The following is a 19,894-nucleotide window of genomic DNA, read 5'->3' as shown; positions in this document are numbered from 1 at the left end:
ACCAGATCTCTTTTGAAGAAGACATTTTTAGTATAACATGACACTTTACTTGGGAGTATATGAAGTCACTCCCAAGTCAAAACTGCAGCTTCTAACTTGTGATAGGAACATACTTTGGCTCCAAAAAAAACAAAAAAAACAAAACAACAACACAAAACAAAACAAACTGGATATCATTAATGAGAGACACATTTGACAGAACATGGACAAACAAGTCATTCACAACAGTTTAAATACTGGCAATCATTTTTATTTATTGATTTTTAGCACAACCTCAGATAAATAGGAAAGGATTCCTATGAAAGCAGTCTAAAAACAGTTCCAAATAAAAATACAGAAACATTAATTTGGCAAACCTTTGAGAAATGAGGGCAGTACCTTTGTAAAAGTGTCACAAAAGCCACAATAACCTTTATCCTACATCTTCTAGACGTTGGTCATAGTGCAATACAGCATCTCTGTAGCTTTAGCTGACTGCAAAACTGACTTCATCTGAACCCATTCATCATTAGTACAATAAGCCCTATGCGCAATAGGTTGTCAACTTCATTCCCCCCCAGATATTAAAGTAGTAAAATGGAAAGAAAACAAAGTACATGCAAGTAAAAAAGTCAATTTAAACTCAATAAAACAAGCAAACAAACACCTGTTAAGCATAAATTAATTAGAGCGACAAACTCTTACAATTTCAATGTCCTATGTCACAGTGGAGCACCTGTCACGCCTTTCAACAGCCAAATAGTGCAAGTCATTCAGCATATAACAAATAAGTGTTAATCAAGTTCAATGAGCTCACTTAACAGCAGCGCTCACAGGTTTCTACACTGCTTATATTAGGTCTTGAAAGACATTAATCAACATGGCAGAGGTGAAAAAGTTGGCATCACAACTTCTTCACTTCTGCATAACAGCCAGAGCTTCCTTCCTTCAGCCCAAGGCCAGAATAGAGAGGCTGATTGAATACTGTGCACACTTTGTGAAGCAGAGTCATGGTGTCAGAGATGCAGTAAAACGACAGAGTACCTGACTTGTAATCCAAGTACACGCCAATCTGAGAGGTACAAGGACCTGACACTGCCTTGGCTACTAAGTTATGTCTGAAAGTATATCCTTTTGCAGAGCACTCCAAACTCCAGGACTTGTCATTCTTCCCAAATTCTGAGTCGAATGATGTTCGGCTGATGTTTTTGTAAGACGCTGCCACTGACCAGACGCCACCACTCCAACTGACCTCCCAATAGCACCGCCCTGTTAAACCCTCTCTGCACAGCACCTGCTTCACACCTCCAAACCTGTCTGAGTGAGATAAATGAAAATGCTCATAGCAGCCACTCGTCACTCGTTTAGATTGCCGTGAAATGACAAAGCATTTGTTGACAGAGTTGGGATCCAGTGTTAGAGGACAGTGATCTGATGGACAAGCAAACCAGGAATATCATCAGCCTTCTAGTATTTAGTAAGTGATTACTTCATTTATATAATGATCTGCCTTAACGGTTTTACTTACAGTGCAATAACTCTCCCCTGGTCTTTGGCACAGGTGGCAGCACAACAGCTGTAAAAGACACTAACAGGAAAAAGAGATATATATAGATATCTATATAGACACACACACACACACACACACGAAAACAGAGGAACTGGTATTCAACTTATTTAATATTTCCTTCAGGCACCTGTGGCAGAGACCTCATGCCATGTGGTCTCCAAGAGATCCTTCATGTTATCTCCCAGGTCAGACACATAGTCAGTCACCGTTTTCATTGAACGTTTCGGACGAACAACAGCGCCTCTTGGCAGGTCTGCGATTCACATGAGATGGAGAGAGACTTGAAGATCTAGAGGAAAAATGACAAGTCAGAACAGAAAAGGTATATTAACTGCAGAAACTGCGATGTTGCAGATAGGAACCTGACATGTTTATATCTTTCTGTATATAAAAAGGCACACAATATTCCCAAGTAGTCCAAATCAGGCAGCTGGTTTCACAGATATATGGAAACATGGGTGTAATATTCTCTAGAACATTTTACTAGTACTTGTGTCTTGCAGCTATAGATGATTGATGCTTGATTGATACTGAATTGAAATAAAATGTGTATGAGGTGAAAATTATATATATATATATATATATATATATAAAAAAAAAAAAAAGATGGGTTTGTCTAGAACACACAACTTTTACCTGACTGAAATGAATATGTCAGCTGTGTGGGAAACCTGCTCCACGTCAGCATCTCTTCAGCTTGGCCATCTCCTCCTCCAGCTGCATCTGCAGATCTTCTGCCTCAGCTATTGCAGTTTTCCACCGAGCTTCAATCAACTCCTTCATTAAAGCACGTCGTTTTTGGATGGAGGAGATCAGCTTGTCAAAGTGCCTGTCATTGGACTTCACAGCAGTCTGACAACAAATCTGTTATTCATAAAGGTTCAGTTTAAAATAGATGCACAACATAGCAGAAAGTTTTCTGGATTCACTTTGTTCCTGGCAAAAACATATGAACGTAAAATAAATTCAAAACAAACGTAGTAGGTGTACACCAAAATGCAGGAATACATGTTGCAATTACAGACAGTCATGGTTATCAGCTCTCACTGCCAGATGTCAGAACCTGTACAAAAGACACTGCTGTGGTCAGAACAGATACACGTTTTCTAGTCTTATTTCCACACCTCGAAGTCCTTCACAGCTTGCACCAGCTCATTCAGCTCCTCTCGTCTCTCCTGGAATCTCCGCTTGACTGCACTCTGGATCTCACCAAGTTTTACCTGTAAGAAGCAACCACGAATGTGTCATTGTGAATATTTCAGTCACAGGAGTAAAATTCAACCACTCTCCAGATTTACATTGGCTTTTTGTCTCTACCTGTTTATCAGCTCTTTCTGCTGCAGCTGACACTTGAGTGGTGCCTGTGATCATCCATGGTGCACAAATAGCAGATACACCTTCGATCAGTCTTACAGTAAACCTCCATCAGCTTGTTGTGCTTCGCACATATTTTTTCCTTTAATGGCACTGTAGCAGACACCAGCTGGTGAAGCTTCAGCACAGGAAAACTTTGGTGAGGCTCAAGATGAGCCGGACAGTACGATGCCAAGCAGGTCAGACAAGACATGGTGGCTTTGTTTCTTCTGGTCCCACAACAGAAATCACAGGCAATGTCTGTTGGTCCTGCAGGAGCAAGAGGAGAGGATGGGCGGGGCTGTTGGGTTACTGTCCTCTTCAACTTCTCTACAACCTACAGTGATCAAATAAAAGCGGTCAGAGGTTTTGCACGACAAACAGAATCGAAACTATAGAAAAATGTGTTATTTATTTTAAGACAGCACTATCATTTAGAAAGCATGTGCTATGATAATATAATTCATTTAAATATTTTAGGGGTAACAAGAGCAGACAATGCAAACACCCACAAGAAAATCTAATGACATGCCAAAGAAAATATAAAATTATGATTACTGGACACTTTATGAGGTGCATCTGTTCATCTGCTTGTTTCAACACATATCTAATCAACTAAACACATGGCAGCAACTCACTGCATTTAGGCATGTAGACATGGTCAAGATCACCTGCTGAAATTCAAACTGAGCAGATGGTCTGCAACAGCAGAAGAGCCACTTCCACAGCTAAGAACACAAAACTCAGGCCAGAATTCACACACGCTCACCAAAATTAGACTACTGAAGAAGATTGTCGCTGGTTCTGAAGAACAAATTTCTCCTGCAACTTTCAGTTGATAGTGAGAGTTTGGCATGAACAATATAAGAGCATGGATCCATCCTACCTTGCATCAGTTCCGGTTTCTGTTCGAATGCTGTAGAGGTGATATCCTCTGGCACACTTTGCCCCTCCCCCCAGCCCAAACACAGCATCACCGAAACACCACAGCCTACCAAAGTATTGTTGCCTACCATGTCCATCCTTTTATGACCGCAGCATGTCGTCTACTGATGGCTACTTCCAGCAGGCTAACACACCGTCTCAAAGCTCAAATCATCTCAAACTGGTTTCTTAAAGATAACAATGAGTCCACTGTACTCACTTATACTTACACCAGCTGCCCTTCCTGACTCAACCCAAAGGGATGTGTCTCAGACTAGAATCACACCAAGCAAACCACCACACCATTAATGAAAATCTGTTTATGAATGTTGTAAATGAAAACAAACTAGAAATTGGATAATGATAATATCAGAAAGAATAATACAAATAAATAAAAAAAATATTTCTCATCAAGTATTTCTCTGAGCTCCGAGTATTTGAACTTTAGTTAACTTGCTACGTCAAATAAATTGTCATTTTATTTATTTTCAAAAGCAGCACCGTGGATGCATCACCTCAGCCAGCATGTTGTTCCTCCTGAGGACAGGCCTTGGGCGGAAGGTCTCCCTACACTGAGGACAGCTGTGCGTTCCCTTCTCTTTTTCCTGGTCCCAGCATCCCTCGATACAGCTTCTGCAGTAAGTGTGTCCACACTGGATGGTGACGGGATCTTTGAGCAGGTCCAGACATACCGAGCAGTAAAACTGATTCGGCTCTAACTCGACGCCACACTGCGGCTTCTGTTTCTCTGCCATTTGGATGAAATCCACGCGAAGAACACTTCTCGTTTTCTCTGAAAAAGCGGAGGTTTAAAATCTTAGCGTTTCCGATTCATCATTACTGTACAATTTATATACTGTGGGAGTTACGAACTAGCAGATGCCACCGATAAACTGCACATTACGAAAACTTGTACAGAAAATAAAAATACCAGGCTCGGCAACAGACCACGTGAACTGGACGGACAATCAACTTTTAACAAGGAGGCAAATTGGGTTGCAGAACCAGTAACATATTTTTTTTTCCCTGGTGGCCCTAAGCCTCTTCAGTACATGATCTACTAATACACTATCTGTAATATGAGACCCACCAAATCAAAAGTGCAGTTCATTGACAGGAACCGCAAATAGTCGCACCTTATCTAGGAAACACTGTAATCAATTCACCTGTGAGCCAAGCGCGGCAAACAATCCGGGGTCTCAACACTGATTGGAATTGGTGCTACGTGTCATGCGTAACAAGGGTGGAGGTGGCACAGCAACAACAGCAGCAGACCACAAAGAAGTTGGTCCGCAAAGCTGGGCGTACTAACCAAAACAAAAGTCGATACAGACGTTTCGACGTTGTGTGGAGCTTCAGAACCACAGACGTATTAAAACAGTCCTCGGAAGTGCGGGGCTAAATATCCAGGTCACGTGACTACGACTAAACGAGGTAATAGGTACCTGTTGCTTCGACGCGTGCCAGAGACGTTTGGGGTGGTCTCCCCAATTGTTTAATTATTTATTTGATACTACCGCTTCTATTTATTACACATGCTCAAAAGAAAACAACACCATCTCTCTCATTATTATTTTTGCGGTGAAGAGCCTTAAAAACAGTTGGAAATCTGTGTGGTTATGTCATCAAACACGCAGTCTTTTCTCTGTATGTTTTACTTTATAAATGGATTTATTGTGAGCAACATGAATGTTGCTGAAGCACACTGATCACCTCAGTCACATCCTGCTGTCTGCAGCAGTCTCAATACTTTCTCTCTTGTTTGTGCAGGGATTTCTCCAAAACGTGCTGATCATAAGTATTGTGCAGGGATTGTCTCTGTGTCACTGTTTCACAGAAATCTTTCAAACTTCTACTATATTTACAAAAACAAACAAAAAGCAAGGTTATTTAGTTTAATTGTAACATTTAGTGATTAGTGTCTACATTTTTTATAAAAAATAAAATAAAACTGCGGAATAACATGTATATGTCAAACAGCTAACATAACCTCAAAACATTTAATAAAAATGACTTGACACAAAATCTGTTCTGACGAACAACAAGTAGATCACACGTCCTTTGCTGCCTGTTGAGATGAGCCATCTCAGTAAATTCAATCAAGAGTTGAAGAGTTTTCTTAAGTAGAAATGTTGTTTCTCATGTAGCATCAATGGTGAACTTTCTTGATCTCATCTGTTTGTTTAGCAGCTGGCTCGTATCTTCTGGATCATTTTTGTAGCTTGCAGTCACTTTAACTGAAGATCTAATTTGTAGACTTTTAGAAGTTATCCTGCTTTGTCTACATTGTGGCTGAATGTCAGGTAGTTCTGTAATCTACCATCTTACATGTTGTTTGCTTGCTCTGCAAAACAGATTAAAATGTAATTACTTTAGAGGTGGATGCAACTATTCAATAACTGCTAGGGAAGACAAAGAAAGTGTGTTTATAGGACACAATTCATATGCAAATGGAATTTCTTGAGTTTTACCTTAAAGGAAATGACCAATGTAATTGTGAATAAGCAATCAAAAAAGTGGGGAGTGCTGAGTAGACCTGAAGCTACAGCTGGACAGAAGGAGAGTGAAATTGCTTCCTCACAAAGTTTTGTTGATTATTGTTTATAGATTTCTTTCCAGTGATATGAGGTCTAGCAGGTGTGTACTCAAACTTATTTCAGAGGTATTTTGATCATTCTTTGTTAGGAAGCAGAAGTTCTTCCAAGGTTTTCTGTAACTAATGGAGTCAGTGTAATGACATGCGTGTTAATTCTACACTTGCACACAGTGCACTGACAGTATGTGTAGGAAATCACAGTATTGTAAGGTGGCACAGTAAATATGCAAACTCGCATATGACAGTTTTAGAAAAACAAAGCAATATTCTAAATGTTCATATACAACTATGGAGCACTGCACTACCATAGGCAGAGAAATACGTTCAAATCCATATTTGTTTTATTCTGGAACAATCACTGCTAAGTAATAATAATAACTTAAAAAAAATAATAATAATATCTTTTTTTTATAAACAGGAGTGTGTTCTTGTTCGGACCTTTCACTAGACTGGCATTGGTTAGCTTGTCTAGTCAATTGTAGTATGTGTAAACTATGATGTTTTCATTTGCAGTAGCAGACTTAAGTTTACCTAGCACTCACATATCAACACTTATAGTTGTCTCTGTCCCCGTTGCTTTATTGGGAAGGTTTCTAGGTTTTGGATAGGCAATGGACTCATTCAATCAGGGGTAGGGGAACTCCAGGCATCAAGTGCCGGTGTCCTGCAGGTTTTAGATGTGTCCTTGATCCAACACAGCAGATTTAAATGGATAAATTACCTCCTCAACATGTTTTTGATTTCTTGGGATGCCTGGTAAAGAACTGATCATTTGTTTCAGGTGTGTTGACCCAAGGTGATATCTAAAACCTGCATGACATCAGCCCTTTGGGTCTGGAGTCTCCCACCCCTGATTGACATGAACAAACTGGAGTCTATTAGATGCTCAAATGAAGCTTTCTGAAGCATTGAAGCTTGTGTTAAAAACACTTCATACTAGAAGCTTTTCAACACATTCCTCTCTGGTGACATCTGGTGGCCAAAATTATGAAGAACAGCTTGAATCTACAAATTAAAGTGTAGTGCTTCATTATGACTGCCCATTCTACAGAGTTCACAGTTCTGTCTGATATTGGGCCACACTTTTGTTGCTTTGAATATGTATGTTTTTTGGGTGAAATAATTATGTCTATTTGTTTAATAGATACATTTGATCAATAAGCTTCCCTTATTTAAACATGTGCCATGGTGTGGTCTTTCTTTAATAATAATAATAATGTACAACACATTATGAGTATGCTTCTGCTGTGAGTTCCCGCCTCCAGGTACTTATACAATTAATCACTGGACAGCTGGACAGGTATGTTTGTAAATAATATTATTAAAAATAAAATAAACACAATCAAAACAAAGACAAACAACAAGAATAGAAAGCTGGCAAACCCACCCAATTGAGGAAAATCAACTCAAAATTCTCCCACACAACAGAACCTCCCCTCTTCCTTGCTGGCTCGGTATCGCTCAGTAGAATGATCAGTGGTTTGTTGTCTCTCACCATCAAAGCACTCCACAAATCCCGCGAATGATCCACTTCCTTATAAACCATCGAATCAGCTACGTTCTAAATGTCACTGATCACATGACTCTGGCCAAACAAATCAAACCTTGACACAGTGCTTCTGAAGCAGTGTGGTTTTTGACACACGTGCCAGAGCGTCAGCTTCAGGTGAGCCATCATTAGATATAATTATTAGCTTTGAATTAGGTATTGTAAGCATATCTTAGAGCAACGATTAAACATAAGTTTTATCATTACTCTAAGGGAGGGAGAGAGAGAGAGAGAGAGAGAGAGAGGCCATTATTCAGGCCATCTTAAACTTGACAAGGTGAATTTGTAGTCTAAGGAAGAAAGTGTATGGAAGCTTTTGGGATGATTTTTGCAGCTGTTCCTCTCTTTGGAAACAGCTATTACACATTTATGTAGAAATGGGTTATCAGACGGTGCTTTTTTTGTATGTAACATGAGATAGCTTGAGATGCAGATAGAAATCCAGATGAGCCCCATGAACGGTCAGTCACAGCTCTCTCATACTGAAGGATATCACCCTGGGTTTAGTTCCCCCACCCCTGTTATAGAGGTTCATTTGATAGTTGGGGTTTTCTCTGTGTTATTGTCTGATCTTTAATTTTCAAAGGATTTTGAGAAAAATGTTGTCGTGATTTGGCACTATATAAATAAAGCTGAATATCGAATTGAAATATGGGCCATATGACCAAACAACTGTGCATGCTGTTAATGATAAATTCAGAACAGTGCTGGGGACACTTTTCTAGTAAAATGGAACTCTGAATATCTCATTTGTGACAGTGAATGTTATAAAGCTTCCATTGCTTGAGCCACAGCAATAATACTAAGGGTAAAGCTCTAACCTTTTTCCATACCACACCTAGTAGGATGTTATTACACTTAAATTGTGACTAATATAGGTGTGTGCTTGGCCTCAAATAGCCTGTCTGGTGTGTACTTCCTCGAACTTATACAGTTTGCAAAGCACTATCATGCGAATTTGTGATAGAAATTAAACTTGATTGTAAACAAAAAAAGGCAAACCACACTTCATTTAAACATTTTATTCACCTTAAAGCTGTGGAAGGTTACATTATGCTGCAACATGAGTGCTCAAGTAAAACCCCAGTTATAGTTAATAAACACCAACACATTCTGGCCCTAAAGTAGCAAATGAGTTGCTTTAAAAAAAGGGTGGGGTGTCAGAGTAACGTGAAAAAAGACAAGAGTTCAAGTCCGTCACTGGCAAAGTTACATCCTTCCAGTAACTGAAACACAATTGCTTTTTTCCAGGGTAAGATAGCTGTTGTCCTCCACTGAGGGCACTATTGCTGTTTGTGAGCCCCTCCAAATATCTTTCCTCCAGATGAACCCTCTTACTGCTGGCAATGGTGTTGAATTAATCAGAGCCTTCACTTGCTTTACCCCACATTTCCCTTATTCCCAACTTTATGAAAAATTTTGACACAGTAGCCCAAGGCAAAGTAAGCGAAGAAAAAAAAAAAATAGGCGCCTAAATGACGGAAACCGCTGAATAAACCTTTAATAGTCCCAAAAACCTCCAAATAAATCAAATTTATGTACTGCCTTCTAAATATGTAAACATTATATGTAATGTAACATTATCAAGAGGTAATAAAATAATCAAACGTTCACATAAATATCTGCTTATTAAGAAAATCTTACGTATATTCAGTAAAAGCTTTTCTTTTTCTTTGGACAGCCTTATATACTCTCCGTACAGCATCTAAAGGTGACTCTGCATCCTTAGCGGCTTCATTTCCAGTGATGCCTCCCATTACTCCTCCTGCTGCTGCTGCTCCCAAACCTACTGTTCCTGCAGCTACTAGTGCTGTTTTTCCTAATGTTGCAGCAGCAGGCACACATGCTAACATTTCTGTGACACTCATCGGTTGTGAGTTCTTCACAGATTTCACAGCAAATTCAGCCAATGTTACTACACCAAAAAAAGCACCGAGCAAAGCTCCTGTTGCAATCCCTGTCGTTTGGATCAGAAACCTCTTAAACACATTAGTTTTAGCCTGGTTTCTGATCTCTTCTGGGGTTTTATCTGGCATTGAGTTTCTAATATGCTCTACCTCTTCTAGTATTGCCGTCTCCACATGTTGTAGCGTTTTATTTGTGTAGTAGCCTCCGTTTTTTTCCACCACCATTTTTTCTATTGTTTTCAGTAACTCCTCCAGCTGGAACTGGTTGCTCCTGTAGTTATCTGGCTGGTTGTTGTTCCAGTGTTTGTTATCAAAGACGTGGCACCGACCACCACACTTTGACACCAGATCACTCAGATTTTTGTTCTGACTGACAAAATCTTCAATTTTTAAAATTTTCTCAAGCTGTTCACCGTGAGTGAAAACAACAACAGCATATTTTAGAGCTTCATCTGAGAAACACTGACATATCTTAGTGATGACAGCCTGCTCGTGCTCTGTGAATTTATCCACTCGAAGCACAATGAGAAAAGCATGAGGCCCAGGAGCACACTCTGTCATACAGCTCATTATCTCAGAGTTCAAATCCACCTCAGACCTTCCTGTGTCAAAGAAACCAGGGGTGTCAATCAGAGTGATGCTTCTTTTACTGACTGTTTTGGTTTCTGTTTGGCATTTCATTGTTCCAGAGTTTGGAGAGGCATAAGTGGCAAAAAGCTCCTCTCCAAGAATGGTGTTACCCAGGTGACTTTTCCCAGATCCAGTTTTTCCCAGCAGGACCAACCTCATTGTTGTTGACTCTAGAGGAGAAAGTTGACTCTGTTAAGTACATTTGTTAAGTACAAGCCAGTGATTAGTAGGGTTAATGCAATCATTCACAAATTGGCTGTCTATTTAGTCTTCTTTGATGGACTTTTTTTCAAATGCTCTATTAGATGTCACAATTTACTATTTTTGTTTTAATGTAGTCCCTTTAAAAATGTTTATATATATATATACATATATATATATATATATATAAACATTTTACATATATGTAAAATATATATGCTTTATATACATACATACATATATGTATGTATGTATATAAAGCACTGTCGGGATTATTATCTGTGGATATTTTCTACACCAACCTTGATCTTGGTCTTTATGGTGAACTCCTTCAGTGGATTTGGTTTTTTGGACTGAGACAAATGTCTGCAAAGACAACAAATTATTACATTAGTAAGAGTTCCTTTATATATTCATTAGATGCAGAGGAAACAAAACGTGATTGGTGAATTATTGGTACACATTATGTTAGCAAGTAGGAGCATAAATTAAGTTTTGTAAAGCCCAGTTGCCGTTCGAAAAAAAATGAATGCTACACCAAAATTTGGTGTCAGAAAAGACTGATATTGGCAAACAAGATGACTTTTAATACTGTCACATATATATCCCATTGTACCACATGAATTTCTGTTGTGGTGTTTTACAATTTCATTTTTTCTAAGCACAACAAAATCAATATCAGAGTTTAGTGTTGGTGGTAATTTGTAAAGAAAAAAGTACTTTGTCATTACCTGATCTGACTCGTCATCGGGGTGAATGACAATGTGGATCAGGAGTGGTGTGATGCCCACTCGTTCCTCTTCAAATACATGAACTTCCTCCTTTAAAGCCCTCACCTCCTCACTGACAGGAAACTGCAGGGTCATCCCAGCACCGAGGACGGGAAGAGCGACAGATGTGAATCCTTTCTTCTCGCAAGAAGATAGGATTGTGTTGATGCCCATTCGAAGAACCTATAACACATAAGAATACTGGATTAAGACAAATGGCTTCATTAAAAAATGTCCTCACAAACAGACAGAATAATAAAATCACTCCTTTACTATCTCACCTGGACTGCAACTCCGTCTGGGTCACCATCCCAGGGAACAAGATTGAGGAAGAAGACTGCATTAGACTGAAGTCCAGGTAAGCCCTCCAGCAGTATTGAGTCACCAGGGTCTGTTTCATCTTCTGCTTCCTTTCTAAACCTTGTGGTCAGCTGGGGTCCAGCTACTTCAAACAAAGCATTTCCAACACGGGTAGAGAGAGGATCATGGCCAACCATAGGACACACCAAAACATCCACCTAGGACAAGAGCAGGAGATTTGGTGGGCTTAGAAAATGTTTTTTATTGCAAGGTGTTGTTTATTTTAATTACAGCAGCGTTTCTCACCTGTTGGCTCTCGATCGATCCCTGAATAACCTCCATGTGGACTCTGCCTCCAAGAGCTCTGGCAGTGGCTCCTCTTGCTGTATCTTCATCAGGTGTCTCTATCCCTTGGAGAAGCCTGTCACATGCTTCCTGCATGGCCCTCACCGCCTCCACTCTGTTATCAATCAGGATGATTTTCCTCAAACTTCGACCTCCCACACTGCCAAAGTCCTTCACAGCAGCAACAGTTGCCTCAGTGCACACAGTGAGAGGAACCCCAGAGACACCTGAGCTGATACAAGGAATGGCTATGGACTGAAACTCCATTATTTCTGAAAACTTTAAAGCTGAATGCACAGTTTTTTCCAGTAACATCTTGTCTCTGTCACTTGGTTTTCCACCTACAGGCCCAACTGCATGAAGCAGTTTCTTGCACTTTAAGTTACCCCCTGTGGTCACTACTGTTTCTCCTATGGGAATTTTCCCAAAACACTTCACTAATTCATCGCTCTCTCTCTCTGTATTTCAGGACCACCAGCTCGACTCAGTGCAGCAGCAACACCTGCAGAGTGCTCCAAGTCCTGATTGGCTGCATTTACCAGAGCATCAGCGTGTTGCTTGGTGATGTCACCCTGACACACAAACACCTGGAGCCCATCACAAAGGCTGTAGCTAGCAATGGTTGTGCTTTCCTCACTCAAACTCAGAGATGCCATATTGTCACGTAAACTTGAAGGCTGCTCGATGTCTAACAACCTGGCATGAACCAGAGACAGTTCTCCAACAACAACAGCCATCCCAGACTCATCTGTGTACACCTTCACCTCACCTGCAGTCTGACAAGAGCTGCTGGACTGAACCAAAGCTTCAACTTTGTCAGGGTTTACCTCATAATGGCACAAGTAGCCACCAAAGAGAGCGTCTACCTCAGCTTTCCAATCACTAACTTCATCTGCAGCACCAGGTTGAGCGAGCCTCCTGACTAAAACTCTCCCCTCCTCACAGTAAAAATCAGCAGAGCATGCTAAACAGGAAAGCATGTTCTCAAGTTCTTGATGTGGACATTCTTTCAGGTAACGAAGGAGATAATTATCAACATGTAGTTCATACTCTTCATCACTTGGTGGAAGAGACGAGGCGGGAATGTTCTCAGGAGTCTGTGATTGGGAAGAAATGCAAATGAGAGGAGGTATCAATCTGTAGCAAAGCTGATACATCATAATAATACTGAAGTAAGAGGTTACGTCAATGTTTTTATCATATGGACAATGTTAATTCTATATGAAGCCATAAAACCTTGATTAAACTTATTTCTGAAATTTACCTCTGCTGGAGTGGAAGTAGGGGTGATGAAATGAGAGGTGTCGTCACTTTCCAGACTTTCTCGGACTGTGATCACCAAACGATGATCTCCAAGCTCCAAAACATGCTCTGATCTCTGAAGGACTCGCTGTTGATCTGTAGACAGATATCTCGAGTTACAGACTGAATTTTTTATGTGACCCATTTTCCTTTCTTCAGTTTCTTTTGGCCTTCTTTTTATTCTTTCTCCTGATATCCAATAAATGCCTATAACAAACTAAAATTTAATTGTAAAAGTACATACCAAATGCAGGAAAGACAATATTTTCCTGACTCTACATAAATTATAGTCGCTTGCTAAGCTGATTGGAAAGTCCACTTCTGCTTTAAGGTCTTTAAGGTCTGTGCAGCTGACTTTACTTCCTCTTCTACGAAACATTCAAAGAGCAAATGAAATTAAAACTGTATTTGTTATTGTTTACACTGCAGTAATCTGGTCATCCCAGTGTACCCATCTATGCAATGGCCTATTCACAGATATAAGTTCAAAAGTGGTGGTGGTACATTGTACGCTGCTTCTGTAATGTAATATATAGCTTGAACTTGACATTATGACAACGGCTGACCACCAAATGTTTTGTAGCATTAGCAATTTTAACTTTCGAGAAAAACTGTCAATTCACAATTCCTTTATATGTATATGTAATACATATACATACATATATACATACATATATATATATATATATATATATATATATATATATATATATATATATATATATATATACACATATACATATATATATATATCTATATATATATAGATATATATATGTGTGTATATATATTATATATATATATTTTTTTCCAACAGTTGACACCTATGTATAATAAACCTACCCTTTTTATTTTTGAAAGCCACACTGTAGACATTTTTGTCCACTCTCGTCACTGGTCCACACTCTCCTCCACCTGATCTGCGTCGAATGCTGAAATATTTTTGTAATCTTGTTAGATGTTCTTCTTTAAGACAGTGACACTCTAAGAAAACCGAGTGCTGGTAAAGATCACCCATCATCCAGCTGTAACTCAACTATACACAAGCAGCAATTTGTAAGAGCTCAGCAGGGGTGGATCTAGAGGGGTGGCATAGGGTGGCATGTGCCACCCTGAAGTGATCTCTTGCCACCCCTAGTGCCACCCTAGTTTTTAATATAACATTGTTTATCAAAATGAGATAGCATTAACACTTTGAGCCTAGCTACAGTTAGCACTGAAAATAAATTCCAAAACTGAATATATTGCATAGTGTTACCCCCCCCCCCCTCCACCACTAACAAATGGTTCAGCCCATAGTGTGGACCAGCTTTATTTCCTGTTTTCAGTAGCAACCAATGCCTATGATTGTCCCAGAGCACATTTGAATCAATACAATGGACATTACATACATACATACACACACACAGACACACACACAAATATGTATATACGTATATATGTACAGGGCTCTAGACTAACTTTTTGCCATGGGCGTACTGGCACGCCTAACTTTAAAAAGTTAGGCGTACCAGCACAAAAGTTAGGCGCACACAAATTTTATAATAATTTATATAATATAATGTGTTTTTCTGGATACACTGTGCTTTTTCAGCATTCAAAGATTGATGACACCGTGTCAGAGCACTGGCTATGAATTTCAGAAGGATCAGGCCTTAACTTAACAGAAAAGTTAGCAATAGTTCTTTTCCTATTTCAGCTAAATCCACTTCTGTCGTGCCTAGGCTGCTCACTAGGGCTGGGTATCATCACTGATTTCTATAATACATTCGAGTCCGGTTTTCAAAGTCCCGATTCGATTCAACTTAGCCTCAGACAGTCAGAAATATTATAATTCTGATCATTTATCAGTACTGAGTTCATCAGAATTGTGAACATCACAGCAGATGCCTTTGTGTGAAAGTAACTGAGAATAAAACACAGAAAAACATAAAGGAGATTTTCCTGGTCTGGCTTTTTATAGCAGATAACCTTAAAAATATTCTACAATGTACTGCAAATAAAGTTTAAATTTCTTCAGTATTGAACAACAGAAAAAATAGGCTTTCTTGTCCGAGGTCATTTATGTGAAAAAAAGAAAAAGAAAAGAAAAAGATGACAGCCGACAGCGCTGTAAACAACGGTAGACTGGTGGGTAATAAGCGAATGAATAATACAGAAAACAGAGATTGGAGACGGGAAACTGTTCTTGAAGTACTTTTAATAGTCGTGGAAGCAAAACAGCAAAATTCATGATGACATTGATCAAATGTGACGTGCAGTTTGCTGCTTCTTTTGCTGCTTCTTTTGCTGATGGCTCTGCGAATTTTGGTTGGAGCGAGACAAAACCTGCAGCTCAGAATCAGCGCAAAAAGACGTAATCACAGCGCGGACCGGACGCATCAGAATCGCTAAGCTCCGACAGCGTGTCCGTGTACGGGCCATCGGGTGAGAAAGCCGAGAAAGACAAAGTTGATTCTGAAGCGTCAGGTCCGTTCTGTTTTTACGTCTTTGTGTGGAATCCGTGTACCTGCTCTCATTTGCTGTTTGGTTGTTGTTGAAATGGTTTTGTGAGCTTTAATCTGAGAATCTGGCGCAAAACACAGTTATATTTAAAAGTCGATTCAGGATTTAATGAATTGATATCGCTTTATTCAAGCTACTCACCTCCCACTTCCACCTGCACTTTCAACTGGACCACGGCCAATCAGAGAGGTCCCGCCCCTTACTATCTCTGATTGGTTTAGTCCACGATAGGGGCATAATGTGTGTCTGTTGTTGACCACAGGGAAGGTTGCAGATTTTTTTTTTTTTTGCTACCCGAACAGTTGGTCGCACACACAAATATTTTTTTTTAGTCGCACCACTGAAAAATTTGGTCGCATTTGCGACCAAATTGGTCGCACTCTAAAGCCCTGATGTATGAGAGAGAGAGATGTTGTGTTGGGCTCTTGAATAAAACTCCTGCTCAAGCGATAACGTGGAGGAACAACAATATTTCTTTAATACAGCTTACTCTTGTGCTGTTTTACATGCCACACACTTCCCGTTTAGTGGGTAAGTACTGCCGCCTAGTGGCGTATGATGTACATCAATATAGATTACACCACATCCCCCTTACTGAAGTTAGGCTGGTACATTCTTTTGCTCTTCAAACAAAACATAACTGAATAATATATTTTTTCAATACAGACATACCCCAGCATTTCAGGAAACATAAACTTTGGTATTTTCATAAACACCTTCTCTTACACTCTTAACACAAGTTAAACCTTCTTGTCCTTTTAAACATGCTATTCTCAAAAACAAAACTTAGCATTTCGAAATACAACTTTTCCCTTTCCAAACAATTAGCTTCACAGATCAAGTCTTTTCGGTTTAATCACTTCCCTACCAGACCGGGTTCTAACCACACCTGGTGTATGGGGTGCGCTTGGCTCAGAAACAGTCTCTATAGGGGTGGACAGGATCTGTTTTGCTTCGGTTTGAGTCTCTGTTTGTGGGATCGGCACAAGATGACTGCAGTTCTTTCTGATTGTCAGTGGAGTTGGGTGGACTGATGTCACTGTGCCTTGTGCTTTTGCATCCGTGATCCAGACTGGTTGCCCTGGCAACAATTTATCCAGTTCTCTTGTTCTATGTCTTTTGTTAAAACATTCGGTTTGTCTCAGCCTTTTCTCTCTCTCAGAACGACCAATCTGCTGAAAATCAGGCAGACATGGCTCTAAGGTTTCAGGAAGCACTGGTAAAGTAGTACAAAGCCTGCGCCCCATGAGAAGTTGAGCCGGGCTGTAGCCATTTGCCAGTGCTGTCGTTCTGTATGCCAGCAATGCCTTGTATGGATCGCTGGCTTTCTTGAGATTTTTCATGGTCTGGACGCCCCTCTCCGCCTCACCGTTGCTCTGCGGGTACCTGGGACTACTGGTGACATGCTCAAAACAGTAGTCCTTTGCAAAGTCTTTCATTTCTTGACAGGCCATTGTGGGCCATTATCGGTAATCAATGCTTCAGGTATTCCATGGCGTGCAAATATTGACTTTAAATGCACAATCACATTGGCTGAACGAGTTGGGCTGAGTTGAGCAATCTCGACATATCGCGAGAAATAATTACTACCAACAGATAGTTTTTGTCTTTTAGTGTGAACAAATCAGCTCCTAAATTCTGCCATGGCCTCTCAGGTAAACGTGTGGGCATAAGAGGTTCCCTCACATTAACTCTCTCCTGTATGCACAGCCTGCACTTAAGGACAAGTTCACTGATCTGATTACTTAAGCCTGGCCACCACACTGCTTGTCAGGCACGTTCTCAGCACTTAACTACCCATTGGTGACCCTCGTGTATTTTGTCCAAAACTGCATTTTGCATGTTTGCAGGTAGGACCAACCTTGTGCCTCACAGTAGTAGTCCATCGTGTACACTCAAAACTGCTCTTTCTGACCAGTAGTGTTTTACTACTCCCTGCAGCTGGTTCCTGTCAGGCTAGCCCTCTGCACAGAACTTCATGACTTGGGAACAGACGCTGTCAGACTGTAGCTGCTCACGTAGATCTGCAAGGTATTTGCTGCTAGTAGGAAGGCCCTCCAGCACTGCGTCAACGTAAATTTCCTCCATAAGATCATTGTCTCTGGGCATCACGCTGTCTGCCAGCGGTAACCGTGACAGCGTGTCGGTTGTGGTGAGGCTTTTGCCTGGAATGTGCCTTATAGTGTAAGAATACCTCCTCAGGCGAATCTCTGTATCCGCGGTAGAAGCAAATCCAAGGCTTGCCCTCCAAGTAGGCTCACAAGTGGCTTATGGTCGGTCTCAAGCTCAAAGTGTAGCCCTAGAATAAAGTCACTGAATCTTTCACAGGCCCAGGTGAGCGCCAGCGCTTCTTTTTCCAGCTGGGCATAGCGCTGCTCTGTGGGTGTCAATGATCGTGAGGCATACGCAACTGGTGACCACACATCATTGTCTTTCTGTAGCAAAACTGCCCCCAACCCGTATGAAGAGGCATCTGCTGAGATCTTTTGGGGTTTGTTTGGGTCGTAAAGCTGCAGTACTGGAGCTGATGACAGTTCTTCTTTTAAACTGCTAAATGTGTTTTGTTGCTCGTGCCCCCAATACCACACGTTTTTAGTTGAAAGCAAGTCTCTCAGTGGTTTGTCTTTTTCAGAGAGGTTTGGGATGAATTTCCCCAGCTGATTCACCATTCCTAAGAAGCTCCTAAGCTCACTCACGGTGCTTGGCTCTGTCATATTCTGCACCGCACTAGTTTTGTCAGGGTCAGGACTCATGCCTTAAGATGACACAATGAATCCTAAGAATTTCACTGCTCTTTTGCCAAACTCACATTTTGACATGTTCAGGGTGACGCCCGCCTTCTCTGCACGGTCGAGGACAGCGTAGAGTCTCATGTCGTGCTCCTCTCTCGTGGATCCCCAGACCAGGATATCGTCCATGTGGCACACGACTCCCGCGAGGCCGGCTGTCACTTCCGTCACCATCATGTTTTGGAAATGCTCTGGTGCACTGGAAATACCAAATGCCAAACGATTGAAATGGTATCTACCAAATGGCGTAATAAATGAGGTGAAGAGAGCAGATTCTTTGGACAGCGGTATTTGCCAAAAGCCCACGTTAGCATCAAGCTTGGAGAAATACTGTGCACCTGTGAGCATGCCTAGTGTTTGGTCTACAGAGGGGAGGATATATCTTTCACGACACACTAACCCATTTAATGGTGTCATGTCCACACAGATACAAACTTTCTCTTTGTCCTTTTTGGGGGATATGACCATGCCGCAACACCAGTCTGTGGGCTCTTCCACACGACTGATTACTCCCAACTGTTCCATCCTCTCCAGCTCTGTTTTGACTTTGCCCAGTAGTGGCAGGGGAACACGCCTTGGCACTTTCAGTGAATAAGGTTTAGCGTCGGGCTTCAGCTTAATCATGTATGGTTTTTGAACAAGCCTGAGCCCATCACATAGTTTTGGGTACGCTTTCTTCACTGTCTCAAGGTCAACAAATGTCCATTCGGGCAATTAGTTTCAGTCTCACAGAAGCTGTCCTGCTTAAGAGAGCTACACGCAGATTTCTGACTACATAGATTGTCTCTGTAGTGCTCCTGTCACTGTAGGAAATGTCCTCCTTTGTAGACCCAAGTACCGTCAGTGCTGCACCTCCTAGTCCATACAGTGGCTTTTCAGCTTTTTGCAAATGTTCATTTGGCTGCTTAATGTCTTTGAATGTCTCCTCTGAGATAGCTGTGACATCTGCCCCCAAGTCTAATTTAAATGTCATGCTTTTTCCTCTCATGCAGATGTTAGCAAGCCACGGGTCTTCTCCTGAATCCAGTTCACCTAGGAAGAGTCCATCTGCACTATCTGCCAACTCATGCACAGTTGTAGACCTACAAACTCTCCCGTAGTGTCCACGTTTCCCACAGTTGTGGCATTCTGCATTTTTGGCTGGGCACTGTGCTGCTGGGTGCATCGGTGCTTT

The 19,894-nt window shown here is 40.9% G+C and overlaps 1 protein-coding gene and 1 pseudogene across 2 annotated transcripts; both read right to left on the bottom strand.

Annotated features, from left to right (window-relative positions):
• Positions 1–228: 228 nt before the first annotated feature.
• Positions 229–5,258, bottom strand: LOC146522344 (tripartite motif-containing protein 16-like; annotated as a pseudogene). The gene is made up of 8 exons (XR_014871212.1): positions 5,139–5,258; positions 4,342–4,619; positions 2,867–3,239; positions 2,674–2,769; positions 2,186–2,413; positions 1,677–1,838; positions 1,508–1,567; positions 229–1,410 (listed from the first exon to the last, which is right to left on the bottom strand). The product of XR_014871212.1 is annotated as a tripartite motif-containing protein 16-like (transcript).
• Positions 5,259–8,978: 3,720 nt separating this feature from the next.
• Positions 8,979–14,478, bottom strand: LOC146522343 (uncharacterized). The gene is made up of 7 exons (XM_085143519.1): positions 14,270–14,478; positions 13,389–13,522; positions 12,086–13,221; positions 11,761–11,997; positions 11,441–11,662; positions 11,012–11,075; positions 8,979–10,678 (listed from the first exon to the last, which is right to left on the bottom strand). Exons 3-7 carry the CDS (start codon positions 12,437–12,439, stop codon positions 9,612–9,614), a joined length of 1,944 nt encoding a protein of 647 aa, XP_084999645.1. The 5' UTR covers positions 12,440–13,221; positions 13,389–13,522; positions 14,270–14,478; the 3' UTR covers positions 8,979–9,611.
• Positions 14,479–19,894: the final 5,416 nt, after the last annotated feature.

The sequence above is a fragment of the Neolamprologus multifasciatus genome, chromosome 3 (assembly GCF_963576455.1).
Source record: "Neolamprologus multifasciatus chromosome 3, fNeoMul1.2, whole genome shotgun sequence".
NCBI lineage: Eukaryota > Metazoa > Chordata > Actinopteri > Cichliformes > Cichlidae > Neolamprologus > Neolamprologus multifasciatus.
Note: the sequence above shows the minus strand (reverse complement) of the source record. Positions and strands in the feature narration are given on the sequence as shown.

What these genes read in the sequence shown, in the direction of transcription:
- LOC146522343 (XM_085143519.1), bottom strand. Translation starts at nt 12,439, where the DNA reads ATGTTACTGGAAAAAACTGTGCATTCAGCTTTAAAGTTTTCAGAAATA. An exon ending in GATCGATCGAGAGCCAACAG is followed by an intron (nt 11,998 to 12,085) that starts GTGAGAAACGCT and finishes CTCTTGTCCTAG; the next exon opens with GTGGATGTTTTGGTGTGTCC. An exon ending in CCGATGACGAGTCAGATCAG is followed by an intron (nt 11,076 to 11,440) that starts GTAATGACAAAG and finishes TTGTCTTTGCAG; the next exon opens with ACATTTGTCTCAGTCCAAAA.